General features: G+C 31.3%; 1 protein-coding gene across 1 annotated transcript; it reads left to right on the top strand.

Annotated features, from left to right (window-relative positions):
* The first annotated feature begins 11,106 nt into the window (after nucleotides 1–11,106).
* On the top strand, nucleotides 11,107–14,921 carry LOC114193222 (bet1-like protein At4g14600). The gene is made up of 4 exons (XM_028082941.2): nucleotides 11,107–11,384; nucleotides 11,459–11,576; nucleotides 13,780–13,836; nucleotides 14,537–14,921. Exons 1-4 carry the CDS (start codon nucleotides 11,323–11,325, stop codon nucleotides 14,696–14,698), a joined length of 399 nt encoding a protein of 132 aa, XP_027938742.1. The 5' UTR covers nucleotides 11,107–11,322; the 3' UTR covers nucleotides 14,699–14,921.
* The last annotated feature ends 1,136 nt before the right edge of the window (nucleotides 14,922–16,057 follow it).

Below are 16,057 nucleotides of genomic sequence, written 5' to 3'. Positions count from 1 at the left end.
ACGTGTCAATCTGACATTAGGCCACCTGGTAGAAACAGTGTGATGTGGCAAGGGCAGTGTTATGTGTCACTATTGAATATGAAAAGTCTCAATAATTTATAGACAAATGTTAGATTTGGTTTAAAAATAACAAATTTATAAATTGAATTGTAAAATTTTAAATAAATATATTTATTTTAAATTGTTTTAAAATTTTACATTTGAATTTATAAAGTTTTTATTTTTAAAGCAACGGTAACATTTATCTATAAATTATAAATATTTAAATATTTAAAACAATTTAAATAAATATTAGTGCAAAATATGTATTTAAATAAACTTAATTTTGTTAAAATATCAATTATAATAAAAATACCATTGTAAAATTTATATAAAAATTAAATTTGATATAGAGATGAAATTGAATCAGTTTGAAAAAAATTAGTATCAAATTGAGACAAAATAACAAATACAATGACTACATTGAGACTTTTTACATTCAATAATGACACGTGGTACTGTCGCTGTCACATCACACCGTCTCTGCCACGTGGCACAATGTTAGATTGACACGTGGCAACTTTAATTTTTTCTAAATTATAAAAAAAAATTTAAAAATTAAAAAAAATCAAAAAATAAAATAAAAAACACGTGCTGACACGTGGTACATAGTTAACATCGTTAATGTACACAAAAAGGACATGATTACAATGGGACTCAATTAAGTCAAATAAAAATGGGTGACTTACTTGAGTTTTCGCTACAAAAATGAGATCCTTGAAATGATTTAACCTTATGTAAAAATGTATATTTATCTCTTATTCTCATATCTAACTGAAATAAATTTTGTATTTAATGTCTCTATATTAAGTAATGGATACATATTGTATCCATCCAAATATTAATTATTTTTTATAAAAAAATCAATAATAAATAAAACAATAGTATCACAAATTTAATGTTAAAATTACATTATTTTCTCTCTCAACGATAAATAAATTATAATTACATTAATTTTAAAATAGTTTACTACTTAAAAGTGTTTTAGTCACTTAAGATGAAGATGTAAATGAAAATAAGAAAATGATAAATTTACATTCAAAATAAACATAAAAAGTATATGCAATTCGGTTTAAATATAGAAAATTGAACTAAATTTTTGCAGATAATTTAGATTGATTTTAAGTTTTTATTGTATTATTTTTTATTACATTTATATATTTTGACATAAATACTGTTGTCCTCTTCCGAAAATATATTATTTTGCTTCAACATTTTTTCTTCTAAGACTCAAAATTTAAAGTTGACACCATAAAAGAAAATTTGTTTATGAATAGCAATTAACCTAAGTACGTAGATTAAATTTTCCTTTCATATACTAATATTTTAATATATATGAATAAAATATTTAATAATGCAATAAATAGTTTATTTTAGTTTCCATGGACAACTGAGTCTCAAAATTACAAATCAAATCAAACTCTATGGTTCTAGAAAAAAAATCATATTAAGTCAAAAAAATAAACATCAATTTTAATTGTTTATAGTTACTTTGAATTAGTTCTCTTCCGAACACCACGCATCTTTATTCCGGACAATATTATCTATAACAAGCAAATCTTTCCATCAACTCCGGAATGAAAATATTATTTATTGTTTTTCAGGTTTGTTAATTATTTTGTAATTAATTTTTTATCTTAATTTTGTTTTTGTATTTGTCCTTACACTCTCCGACCTTATTTGATGTCTCTGTCGTTGAAATCAAAGGGTTAAAGAAATTAATGAGAAGAGCTTAAACCTTTTTAACAAGATGAGAGGAATGAAAAATGAAGTAATGGGTGATGTGATGCTGACCTATATTAAAATAAAAAGAAAAATTATTGTTTCCTAATCTTCTGGTGTGTGACATGTTATCAAGCGTGAATCTTATTGCTGTCTTTTCTTTTAATCAGAGCAACTCATTTTCACATTAAATAAATGGACTTGAGTTCACTATTCTATATTATCAAACCATTTACATTCAATTTTGTTTTCTTGAAAGAAATTATAAAGAACTAAATGTTTTTATCTTCTTTTATTTTTATTTAAATTTTATTATAATTATTTAAATTTAAATTTTATTATAATTATTTAAAAACTTCATTACTTTATTATATTATTTTTAATTGAAAATAAACGGATCTTTTTGAACAAATTAATTAACTGAATAATCAATAATCTATACTAACATATTCCTTGTAAAATAGCTTTAATTACTTATTTAGGCAAATGTATAATAATAATAATAATAATAATAATAATTATTATTATTATTATTATTATTATTATTATTATTATATAACACTAAATGTCTCTCCTTGAGCATCATCTTATGTGATTCATCACAAATGGTTGGTACATGTAATTTAAGATATTTTCAATATTCTATGAGTAGGAGGTAATTTGATTGTGTAATAAATTGCAATAACATTAATAGTTAAATTTGTTGGTTTAGGGTTTGGAAAATTAGATTGGATTTAATAGAGATGTAGAATTTTTTAAACTAAATTAATAAACCAATATTGAAATTTCAATTGAGAGTTTGAATTAAATTGGTGCATACGAGAATTTTAAATGTATAAAGATTACTTTAATTTATTTCTATTAAAACTAAATTGATAATTAATCTCATATAAACAATTATATTAAATTATATATTTACTTTTTCTAAATATTAAATCATCTCATGTGTCAGAGGTAGAGCTGTCAAAACGGGTAATCCGATTCGACCTGACTCGACCCACCACGGGTTGATGATTTAGTGAGCCAACCCAATCCGGCTTACTTCTTAGCGAGCCAAAAAAAAATCGAATCCGGCCCGACCCACCACGGATTGACGAGTTAAACGGGTTGGCGTACAGATTCACTTAAGTAAAAAAAAATACAATTTTTTTTATTTTATTTTAAGTCAAAAATAAATTCTAATTCTAATTAAAATCTAAATAAACTTTAATACAATCCAAATACAAACCAAAAAAAAAATACAAATTATTTATGTGTTGGTTAAAAAAAACTTAACATGATCCAAATGTAAAGCCCAACTTAATAAAAAAACACTCGTGTAACCCTTTTATCTGTGGGTTGGCTCACTAACCCGGCTCACCACGGGTTCAACCCGGATGAGCCGGGTCAAAAATCAACCCGTATTGAAATTTGTAAAAAAAAATTCAACCCAACCCGAACCCGTGGTGAGCCGGGTTGGCTCGCGGGTTCCAACCCATTTTGACAACTCTAGTCAGAGGTTGAAGATGTGCATGTTAGAGAAGATATCTTAGTGGAGATGCAGTCAGTCAGTATAGAGGACTGTCAAACCAAACAGCTTAGAGGAAAATCTATCAGTCTAGGTTATCTAAGATAGAAGGACAGGTGACTCTACGTGGGAGCTAGAGGAGGATATGAAGAAGTAACATTTGCATTTGTTCTCTAGTACGTCTCAATTTTCGAGGTCAAAAATTTTATTGTTAGGGAGAATGTAAAACCCATTTCTTTTTATTTTAAAATATTTGTACTCAGTTAAATTAAAGGGCAAAGCTAGTCCACTTGTCCTTTTTCCAGAAATCCTTTCAGTTCCCCACATTATTTTTTTTTCTCTCAACTATCTCCACTATTCACAATCATTGTTCTTCTCCCTCTCTAACTCAGTTGCAACCATTTTGTGAAACGGAGGCTGAAAATCGGTTCTATGCGCGTACTCCACTGATCAAACCGAACATTTCCTTCCTCCATGTAAGTTGACCTCCAAACCTCCGTCTTTTCTTCTTTTCCAATTCAATAGTGTTGGTTATGTCTTGGGGTCTTCCTTAGAGCCTCATTTTCGTCTACTTGTGCTTGTTTTTCAGCTCTTTAGGCTATTGTAGGGTCGTGGTTTTCATTCCACCAAGGGCCTTCTTTCCCTCATAGGAAGCTAGGGTTTTAAAGCTTTTTAAGTGTCTTGCATGTTTTTGGTCATGAATCGTGCTTAAAATGTTGGTTTGATGTTTGTGATTGTGTGAAAATGCACCGTATGTTGTTTTGGCTTGGATTCCTGATGTTGCATGCGCGAGTAGGTGAGAAATTCTCACCTAGGCGAGAAGCCTTTAGCCTAAGCGAGAATAGCAGAAAACTCTCATTTGCTTATGCACGAGTTGTCACTCAAGCTAGAAGTCTCGCCCAAGCGAGAGCAGGCTGGCCTAATCGACAAAGTCTAGCTTAAGCGAGAACTCGCAGATGTTCATTGTCCTTGTTGTTCGAGTTCTCGATCAGGCAAGAGGATTCTAGCTTGTGCGAGAGGACCCTGTCTCTTGAGCGAGACCTTCTAACCTAAGCGAGAATGGTGCAAGTTTGTTTTAATTTTGCTATTGAATATATGGTTGTCTAAATTGCATGATGTACGTGACTATGCATGTATTTCATGATATTTTAAAACTGTATTTGATACGGTTAGCATGGGATGATATTACTCTAAGATAAAATGTTTAGTATGTGAGAGTTTCATGAAGAAATTCCTTTGGTGATAAAGTAGTGTATGTAATGACTTAAGGATTTAAGTAAGGTTAAATTCTGACACTCTAATGGATTAGTCAGACTTACATAGAGTAGACTTGTTCATGTGGTGAGAGTAGTGTGAGGTCCTAGTCTTTGACAAAATAATGGCCTTAGATGATCATGGTCTAACTTTGTGTGTGGTAAGGTGAAACCCATTAAGAATGGCTCTATAGAGCAATAAAGGCCATCATAAGTGCAAGTTTCCAGTGAATATGATTTCATTACATGTATCCGGATAATCGAGTTAGAGGGTCTTCTATTGTTTGGTATCACATGTTGCTTGTGCTCAATAACTTTATTTATCTGTAAAAAATTATTTTTACTAGCTTACCCTTTTCCTGTTTGTGCTCTGTTTTCTTGTGGTGTTTTCTTTTTGCAATGATCACCAATTTTGGTGTGAGCAGATAAGGGAGCCCGTGACGATTGTCAAGATGGTGGAGATGTTGTTATTTAGATTATGCATATTAGCTATTTCCCATTTGTGTACCTTTTGAGGATTTATTTTATGACTTTCTTTGCTTTGTTGAGCAAATCTCTTCTTAAAATTGCTTTTTGTTTTAAGACTTGTGTATGACATTGTTCTGTGCCCATGATGCTTTTGTTCTAGTATATTTTGGATAACTGTAATAGTTAATTCTAATATATTTTTTGTTGTTTGTTCTATATTATATTATAATATGTGATGTTTTATTTATTGGAAATTTTCTATTAAATGGGATGTGTCATTTTATGGTATCAGAGATGTGAAAGTGATGTCTAACATGTTTTAAATAAAATGGGAAACAAGGCTTTTTGTAGATTTTTGTACAACCTACAAGAGGAAGTATATAGCATATGGAAGGTGAGTTTTGTTTAGCAGATACAAAATGTCAGTCAGGCGCAAAAATATCGTTCAAGCTTTTGGAACAAAGGGGGAGAAATTGTCTTAAGGGGGTAGTAGTCAGTCCAATCTACATTGTTGAACATCATATCACATAGCATAGAGGCACGCTTTTCCTTTAGTTAAGGTGTTGGAAAGGTAAGTCAAGCAAGTCTAGGTAGTTGTTATATGAGAATCATGAGAGTTTGTCCTTATCTTCCACTTGATGAGTAAATGTTTTAGGATGAAAATTTTTGTTGTTGGAGAAAATGTAAAACTCATTTCTTTTAAAAGCTAGAATCCAATTGCCTTTGTTTTAAACAAAAACATAAGACATCTCTTTCTATCTACACCAACCTCGCTCTCTCTTCCATTCCATCTTGATTCTTGCTATTTACTCATTTGGTTCTCATCTTCTCTTAAAATCAGAGGCCATATTTGAACTTGTAGCGAAGTCCTCTTCAAATTTGTCTGAACAATTTCTTTCGTGTAATTTAAAAATCTAACCTTTGTCTCCTTCTTCTATTTGGGGGGTGTTTATCTTTGCTTGAGTTTTGATTAGAGGCTCGTGATTCTCTATACTTCCTTTATTTTGGTTCCTTTAGGTTGATTGGGGTTTTGTAGCTTGAAAATCATCTTCGGTTCAATTTTGGTCTACGTTTTAGGTAAGGGAAGCTAGGTTCTCCTTTTAAATTTTGAAATAAATTGTTTATCTTGGTATTTGATTGCATCTTGATGTGTTTGATTGATGAGTGTACTGAATCAGAGTGGTTGTTTTGGTTTGAGATTTTTGGTTTTTTGCATGCTGAAATCAGTGCACTAGTAGAAAATATGTATATTAGATCGGTTCTGAAGCACATGTTAGATCGGTTCTACAATCGATCTAATATGCACTGATGTAATATGTTAGAGATATATTAGATCGGTTCTGCAACAACCGGTCTAATATCCAAATAAAAACATTTTCGAAACATCAGCGGTGTTCATCAACATTGGTTTCCAAATCTTCACCATCCTTGCCTTTGATCTTGGATCCCAAATACACTTTAGATTCGTCAAGAAAAGATATGCAAAGAATAATAGTGGCATCATTGGAAAGAAGACTCTACAGATCTGACGAGAAAGAAACAAAAAAAAACATAAAAACTCAAATCAAGAACGAAAGAGATAGAATGGTTTTTGGTTGTGGTTCTGCGGAAGGAGTGAAGCTAGATCTAATGCCTGGACTGAAGGTGTGCAGCACGGGATTGAGTGGTGCTGCAACACATGGCGCGGCGGCAGACCAATGAAGGAGGTCAAGTGGAGCTTCAACAATGGAAGAAGAAGAGATGAAAACTACAGTTGGACGCGACGATGGCGACGAAAAGCTTTGTATCCAAAACCCTAATGACGAGCGGCGACCATGGTGGCGAAAATGAGAATGAGAGTGCCTGGGAGAGAAAAAGAGACGTTGAGGTGTAAAGGAAGAACACGAAAAAAGGGTTTTCGTGTAATGAAATTGGTTGTTTATTTAACCGATTTAATAGTTATATATTATATTGGTTCTCCTTGCAACCGATCTAATATGTAAATATTAGATCTAATATGTAAATATTAGATCGGTTAAATAAATAACTGATCTAATATACATCCTTTTATTTACAAAATTGCCACTGCGTTTTGTTTTAGATCGGTTCCCTTACAATCGATTTAATATTTTGTTCTAATATGTCTATTTTGCACTAGTGGTGAAAGATAGATTGAAATTTAGTTTGAGAGAGGTGATGTTGATTAAGGCGTTGGGATTGAACTTGGCTTCTTAACTCAATTACATTGCCCTTAATTATCTATAAATTGTGTGCTTTATTTTAGTGTTCCTGGAAGTACGTTTTACTTGTAGATTTAACATCATGTGAAAGGAAAAACCTAAGGGTGAGAACAAGACTCTTTAAACCAACTAAAGTCATATATTCATGTTTGGTATATGCCAAGCATTACGAGACTTGATTGGATCTAAACACCAACCAGATGTCTCACCAAAACAACCAATATAAATCAAGTAACTAACACATAAAACAAGAACACAAAAAATATCTAATCAAGTGTGGTACGAAGAGAGTTTAGAAGTTACATTTCAATCCCAAGTAGGAAGGAATTAGTTGCTCATGATGATGTATACAATGAGAATACGAAGTATCCTTCCTCCTTCCATAGCTTTACAAAGATATATAATAAGATTTAAAGCTAAATAGAGAGTTTCTCTCTCTAAAATTGATTTACAAAATCAACATATGAATCACATGGACATGCCTTGTATTTATAGAAAATCAAGTGTTGTTATAGCTTCCATTCTTGAAGATTAGCCATGGAGGTTTCCTTCATGAGTGGGTTTTCTTCCAAGCTTAGGCAACCACCTCGATGATGAGCAATGGAGGTTTCCCTGCCATGGAGGTTTTCCTTTGATGCTCAGCTTCAAATCTAGAGCTTGAGGTTTTCTTGCAGTGAAGGTTTCTTAAAGTGTGGCTCAGCGCCAATATCACTGCTCAGCCACAAGCTTCAATTTTAACTTTTCTCAGTTCATCTTTCTGGCTGAGCTGCAACAAATGTATTAAATTCCACTTTTTATAATTTCTAATCACCACATTTCGTATTTATATGCAATTAAGACAATTTTGATGAGTTTTACATTGATTTAATGCAAGATAAGTGTATAAATAATGTGAAATTTTTACATTGGACGCCAACCTTCATGGCTTTTCTCTTTCTTTGTGTTTCATGATTTCTTTGCTTTCTAATCTCTGATTTAGGTTGTCTAATATATTAATGATCTATTTCTACTGAATTTGGTGTGAATGATGGTAATGTAAGGAATTCTAGGAAAAGAAGTCTGCTTATTATAATTAGTAGTGTGTGCATTGATGGAAGGAGTTAGTGCTGAAGGTTTATCTTGATACTTTAATACCTAATCAAGACTCATGTAGAGTACAATGAGTTGTGTGGTGAGAGGGGCAGAAGGTCTTATCATTAAGAACGGCCCCACGGTTCTTATGACAGTTAAAGGGACTAAAATTGTGTGTATAAGCTTAGGTAGAGCAACTCAAGTCGAGCAATATTCTTTTATTACCACAAGTGCAAAAATCACCCAGAATCATACATCAATCCCTAGAGTATCCTTTTGTGTGATGGGTTATTTGATACTGTTTAGTTTGGTGTATTTGCCATATTGTTTTGTAATTCTATTTTAGTTTGGTGTATCCTTTTGTATGTGTGTGTATGTGTGTGTTGGTATGTGCTTTCTTTTATAAATTAGCTTACCCTCGTGTTTGTCTTGTTGTTTTATGTTGTTTGTCTTCTTTCTCTTACAATGATCACCTTGTTGGGTGTGAGTAGAGATAGTATACATGCATGGTTATCAAACTCGCGAGTTAACTCGTTAAGTCATCTGAGTTTATGTTTCCACTCACCTTGAACTAGTTGACTCAGAAGAAAACTCATCTTTGGAGCAAACTCGGTAGACTCACTGTGAACTTTGTTGAACTCGCGAGTTTGCAGTCGAGTTGGCGAGTCAATATGCTTTCTTCTTTAAACCTGAAACGTCATGTTTCTACTCGTGAGTCTCGTGTTCATGGTTGCAAGTTGCTTGTTGTCGTTGTTGTCTTTGGTGGTTGCCTTAATAGTCTCTTTCGTGGGTGGTCGTATGCTCGCCATTGTCATTCACTTCTTCCATTTCCTTTCTTTACTGGAGTTCTAAATTTAGGGACGACGGTAGAAATTGAGACATTATGTAACTCTTCTATTTCTTTCTACTATGCAATGAAGTTGTTTAGTGAGTTTTAGGGTTTTCTTATTTTATTGTGCAATGAAGTTGTTTAATGAGCTTTAGGGTTTTCTTATTTTATTCTTACCATTTGGCCTCCACTCAAGTCCCAAAAACTTTTATTTTTTATAAAACTCAATATATCATATAATTAAAGTTAATATAATAGAATAGTAATATAAAAAAACTATAAAATATAACTATATACAATATGATAAAATAATAATAATAATATTTTAGTAAAAATATATAAAAAATTATTTATAATATCATATAATATTAAATTTTTATATTATTTTTAATATTTTTTTAATAAACTCTTACGAGTTTACGATTCGAGTTTGTGATTCGAGTTTATGAAACTCCCACAAGTTTACGTAAACTCTCAAGTTTGACATCCTTTGATACATACAGGTTTAGAATTTACTTTAAGAGATGAGAAGTCAGCTAAACAAGATGTTAGAACTTATTACATCTTTTGTGGTAAGAAGTTTTATCTTAGAATAAAGGTATAGTATTTGAAAGGTTAAATCATTTCAGAGATCCCCATAAATCTCAAGTAGGTCTCCTCCTTTTTATTTGACTCAATTGAGTCTTTATTTTGGAAAATTCGTTACAATTAGGTCATTTCTGTTAGTAGTACACTAACAGTGTTAACTATGCCACGTGTTAATACGTGTATTTTTTTATAATTTAAAAAAATTTAAAAATTTCACGTGTCAATTTGATATTGTACCACATGGTAGAGACTGTGTGATGTAACAGTGGCAGTGCCATATGTCACTATTGGATGTGAAAAGTCTCAATGTAATCCCTCTATTTTTTATTTTGTCTCAATTTGGTCACAATTTTTGTAAAACAGAATCAATTTCATTCCTATATCGAATTTAATTTTTATATAAATTTTACAATGGTATTTTTATTATAATTGATTAACAAAATTAAGTTTATTTAAATGCATATTTTGCATTGAATTTTATTTAAATTTTCTTTTAAATATTTATATATTTATAATTTATAGATAAATGTTAGAGTTGCTTTAAAAATTTTAAAACTTTATAAATTCAAATATAAAATTTTAAAACAATTTTATGACAATTTAAATAAACATATTTATTTAAAATTTTACAATTCAATTTATAAAGTTGTTATTTTAACAAATACAGGGATTGTAGATATTGTATTGAGACTTTTCACATCCAATAGTGACACGTGGAACTGTCACTATCACATCACATTATTTCTGTCACATGATACAATGTCAGATTGATACGTGACAATTTATTTTTTTTTTAATTAAAAAAAATTAAAAAAAATCACTTGTTTATACGTAATACATAACTAACACGGTTGTACTACTAACAGACAATACCTAATTGTAATAAATTTTTCAAAATAAAAACTCAATTACGTCAAACAAAAAAAAAAGAAAAAACATACTTAAAAGTTTCTTACAAAAATAGAACTCAATTAAGTCACAAAAAAAAAGAAAGAGACATACTTAAAAGTTCCTTACAAAAATGAAAATTTCTAAAATGATTTAAATTTAGGATTTAGGAATGATTTAGCCTATTTCGAAATATATAAAATTATATTATACTTTTATACGTTGAAAGACTATTTTAATATACTTTATATTATAAATTATCTGTTTCAAATTTTCATCTATGAAATGTTTTATTTTAATTGCTTTTGACTATTAAAATAAGATGTTAGAGATATCTCCAAATTTGTTTTTTATCTCTTCATACACGATCGAATTAATTTAGATAAGGAAAGATGAAGATTTTTCTAATTTGAATCGATTTGTTTTAAAAGAAAAATTACTTTTAAAAATTACCTCAAAACAAAAATACCATCATATTTTTTCTTAAAGATGTTAAAATAAAAACATGGGTGGAAATGGGATACTCTGGAAGAGAGGGATGAACCCAGTTGTCTGGCACAATCCTTATTTCTTTCCTTCTTCCTTCCATTTTCTTGTCCACCAAGATTTCTCCCTCATTAATTCTTCAACACCTTAACTCCATCCACCTAATTTTTTTGTCTGCGCAACTCATTCCCCTTTAAACATTCAAATAATCAAAACCCACCAACCCAATTGGCTTTCTTTTGATTTCCCACAATGGCCGCCAATTCCCACAGAGTGGGTTCTTCCTACGGCGGCGCCGCCTCTTACAGATCAAGGTATGTGTGTATTTTGTGTGTGTCTTCGAATTCATCATATCTGTGCAGTTAATTGTATGTGATGGATATTGCAGAGATGGGCTTAGCACTCGACCGGTTGGTGCCTCTGAGGAGATCCAATTGCGAATTGATCCCTTGGACTTGGACGAGGAAATCACCGGTCTTCATCGCCAAGTTAGAAGGTTGAAACATGTATGTACCTCCCCCCATTTTCTTTTTTTTATTTCTTATTCTATTTATTCACTCTGCGCTTGTTATTTCTTTGTTTTTGTTGGGCATGTGTGAAATTTCGAAAGATGTCACCTTTTCTTTTCTTTTTCTTTTTTTTTTCTATCAATTGAGCACTTTAGAAATTCGTTTAGACCTGATCAATCAGAATCAGGGAGTGGATTGGATTGGACTGGACTGGACGCATTTGAAGAAATGGAGTTTGATAAGACTCAAGCCCGGTTCATTGTTTTTTAGGAAAATTTAACTCTTTGCTATTTAAACAAGTAGATGTTGATTGAAGACTTGAAGGTGTTGCATGCTATGATGGATGAAAACTTAGTAGAGGGCAAGTTTTAAAAAATGGTCCGCTGCTGCAATTTTAACTTTAATGTTCAAGGTTTGAGGTATTTGGGGTGGTTACAATTGCAGCTGCATCGGTCCTGATAAAATTGAATATTTGACCACCACTGCAGTTTAAAACCTTGGTAGAGAGCACCTGGACTGGTTATGTTTAATAGCCAAGATTTGAGGTTAAATAAGAAGAGCAAAATTTTGAGTTGGGGACAACCTTTTTTCAGCATAAATTAACCCAACAATGAGCTACAGCTAATAGGGATTTCTCTTATTCTATGATTCTGTTTTTTGTCAACTTGTAGGTAAGTAATCCCCTATTCGCCAAATTGTGGTTCTTGTATCATGGGGGTCGCCATTTTACTAGTTTTCCTTGCTCTTTAGTCGTGTATCAGCTCCATACCTTCTATTTTTTTATTCTCTAAAGGGGAAAATTACCTTTTTAAAAAAATCATTCTCTGTGCTACTTTAATTTTTCTGAATTCCATGATAATGATAATCGGTTTGTGAACTATGTTATGATATGCAACTGTGGCTGTGATCACAACCTTGCCACAGTCTTTGAAATATCAAAAAATTACAAACTAATGCAGCTGATGTGGGGGAAACCAAAATAATTATGATGTAATTGCGGTCATAGACCATTTTTTATAGCCTTAGTTGTGAAAACAACCTGGACTTGTTAGATAGCCACTACATAGCGCTTTTTGCAGTATTCCTTTGTCTGCGGTGCCACTCTGTTTGTCTATTGCTGCTTTTGTAGGTGTTGTGGTGGTGGCACGCATCCTGTATCCTCTTGTCATCTTCAGCAAGTCTCTGGCCAATTGAATATTTTAGTTAATATTGTGTCAATTTTATGCATTTTATCTTATTTACATACAACATAAATTTTTATACATGTATAAGTATATCATATATTCTGACCCCTAATGCAACTTTTGCTAGTTGTCCATAATGTTATCCTCCAAGTAATGTAACCAGTGGCAAATCTTCACTAATAATTTTGGAGGCAACAAAATAATATTTTCAAACTAAGTTTAGGTTTAATGTTTAATGTTTAATGTCCGTGCAAAGCCTCTAGAGTCATTCTCCACACATTGCAAGGTAGCATGGACGGGCTTCGTTTTCTCCCACAAGCATAATGCACCACTCTCACCTTGCCCGTGAGTCAAAGATACACGAAAAAAATATACCCTTCTTAATCACTCACAACATTGTCCCAAGTCTTTGGTCTTGATGGAAGAAGCGTTGGAAGTTGTGGATCTGGTGGCGGGGTTGGGGGACCGGAAACTACCCTGTCCCTATTAAGATCCGCCCTTGAAAATAACATATTATTCGTTTTCCACCATCTTCTGCAGTCATTGTCAATTAAACAAGCGGTGGCTTTAGATTACACCTTAAGACATGAATCGTGGAATGGGAAATAAAAATTTCTACATTTTCTAGGTACTTAATTCTTGATACAATGTGCATCTTCTTGGCCCCCAATAGGAATTGTCCATGAAGAGAGCCATGTAAATATGCTTGTGGTGTGTATTCTTCCTGGATTTTTCTCCCCATTCCACATAACAATATTTACTAGAATATTTTACAATTGATGCATGCATGCTGGTTCCAATGATAAAACATTATGTTCAGTTTCCAATTACAAGTTATACGGTGTTTTATCATTGCAGATTGACTCGTTGATTACTTCAATCATATCCTGCTAGTTATTCCTTTTATGGAGCTAGTTGGATGAAACTATATCATGTTTCAAAACTGTCTTCTATATTTTTTTGTTTTCCGTTTCTTCTTCCTTTGTTCTTATCCTTCTTCCATATTTCTGATGCAGGTTGCTGAGGAGATAGGAACGGAAGTGAAGTATCAGAAAAATTTTCTTGAAGAATTGGTACACAATTTCTTTGATAATTTTCACTTCTCTTAATTTGTTTCTACTAGTGTCTGACGTGTGGGTTGCAAAGGGCATGTTTTGGTTCTGAGGTGACACTTATATATATATATATATATATATATATATATATATATATATATATATATATATATATATATATATATATATATATATATAAATATATATATATATATATATTTATAATTTAAAAGTTAATCTGTCCATATTCTTCATTCCCTACAAAACAAATGTGAAAATAAAAATAAAAATAAAGCCATCAATATTAAAGAGAATAAGGCAATTCATTGCATTTCAAAATCAGAATTCAAAAGAAAAATGAATACAATTCACCAAATTAATGTTGCCGGCATCAGGCAAAATGAATTATTTATTAAAATTGTCTTTAGATTTTAAAAGCTTAATGCTAACTGAGAGAAAACGTTCTTCAATCAGGAAACTATGGTCAGCTTGTTGTAATGGTAAGAACTTTAGAAGTTAAAGGAAAGGAAAACTGTGTCCTCATGCTTCCATCCATATTTTTCTGAACCTGTACTGTCTTTAACAGGGTTCACAGGAAAATCTTCTGGCTTGCTTTTGTTGCTTGTTGATTCATAGTAATTAGTGTCTTTATCTTCTCTTTAACAGGAAAATCTCCAACATTCTTGTTAATATTTTAGCTTTATCTTTTCCAATGCAGCAAATGACAATGATAAAGGCTCAAGCGGGAGTGAAGAACAACTTGAGAAGATTGAACAAGAGCATCATCCAAAGTGGTTCAAACCATATCATTCATGTCATTCTTTTCGCGTTAGTCTGTTTCTTTGTTGTGTACCTTTGGTCCAAAATGTTCAGAAAGTGATTTTCGGACCAGCTTCCTGGTTGAAAAATCCAGCTAAAACACATGATTACGTATTCTAGTGCAGAGAAAAAGCTCCATAACCCTTTGGAGTTTTCTATTGAAATGTATCTGACTTTGAGATGAGTTTCTTGGATATATGACGTAGTTAAAGCAGTTGTTGTATTTAAAAAATGATGAATGATTTAAGTTCTTAATAGTTTGCGTTGTTATTTTTCTCTATAAATGCTGTGTGATAAATTAAGAACCTACGGAGGTTGCAACCATGATTTATGTTTGATAGAATCATAGTTCTGTGTGAAACTGATTATAACTGGAAAGTCCCAAATTACTGGTTTGTTAATGAAATTAAAATCTGTGAGAAGCGAAAGCGGGATCAGTTTTTATGGAATGAGACGGTAAATTGTTTTGTAACTCTTACTTCATTAATTAATTTTTATCTTTTAAATTATAAAATTTTTTATTAGAATTTTATAATCCAGCAATTGTAATGTCCTATTTTGTAGGAATCTATTCAATCAATTTCTTGTAACACGATGTCTAATATATATTACTATTTAAAAGAATGTTTAGCTTGAACAAATATCATCAATTAACTTTTCCATTCTTTCAAGTTGTTTTTCTATCTAATTTTATTATGTTTGTTTTTATTTTATTACTTTTATTAAAAAAAAAATAGACCTTTCGTGTTTATGGTTTTGTCATACTTCTCAAATCAAATCACTTGGACTTTCTTTCTCTAAAAAAAACTACGTTTTTCTTCTCTCCCAATTTTTCTTCTACCCTACTTTCATATCTTTTGATTAAATAAGTTAAATAAATATTCGAGAATCCTTACTCAAGGAAGTGAATTAAAAGGGATTACATTATGGAATCGAGGAAAAGATGTTGTTGATGTCTTTCATTTGAAAACCTACCATTTGAAGGAAGAAGAAAAACGACAAGTAAGGAGTAAAAGATGAGAAGGTATAAATGATTTTTATATTATGAGAAGAGAAGGATGTTAATATCACGTGGGTAAAATCATGGATAAAACAATTGGCTCGTAAGGTTAACTGAAAATTAATTATATTTAAATTGTTATAAAGTCTAAAAGAGTTGTTAATATTTAATGTTTTTTTTTTAAATCTCGTGTAAGATATTTGAGGAATTAAATGTCACTTCAAGGCATAATCATTGGAGATAATTAATTGAAGGTAGAAAAGTAACATTTCATAAAAATGAGAAGTCTTGTGAAATTGATAAACAAGACAATGTTAAATTTTCTAACTATTCAAAATAACATTCTCTTTAGGAACAATTGTTATCCATGATGGGTCTAGGAGGAGGTGCGGTGGTAGAATTTGATTTCATCATTTACTT

Source organism: Vigna unguiculata, chromosome 8 (genome assembly GCF_037176805.1).
Source record: "Vigna unguiculata cultivar grain cowpea cultivar isolate G323 ecotype 2 chromosome 8, ASM3717680v1, whole genome shotgun sequence".
NCBI classification, from domain to species: Eukaryota; Viridiplantae; Streptophyta; class Magnoliopsida; order Fabales; family Fabaceae; genus Vigna; species Vigna unguiculata.
The sequence above is the reverse complement of the archived record's forward strand: the minus strand, read 5'-3'. Positions and strand labels throughout refer to the sequence as shown.

Excerpts from the sequence above, each read along its gene's own strand:
- LOC114193222 (XM_028082941.2), top strand. The coding sequence starts at position 11,323 with ATGGCCGCCAATTCCCACAGAGTGGGTTCTTCCTACGGCGGCGCCGCC. Across the intron at positions 11,385-11,458 it reads GCCGCCTCTTACAGATCAAG|AGATGGGCTTAGCACTCGAC; the intron begins GTATGTGTGTAT and ends TGGATATTGCAG. Across the intron at positions 11,577-13,779 it reads AAGTTAGAAGGTTGAAACAT|GTTGCTGAGGAGATAGGAAC; the intron begins GTATGTACCTCC and ends TTTCTGATGCAG.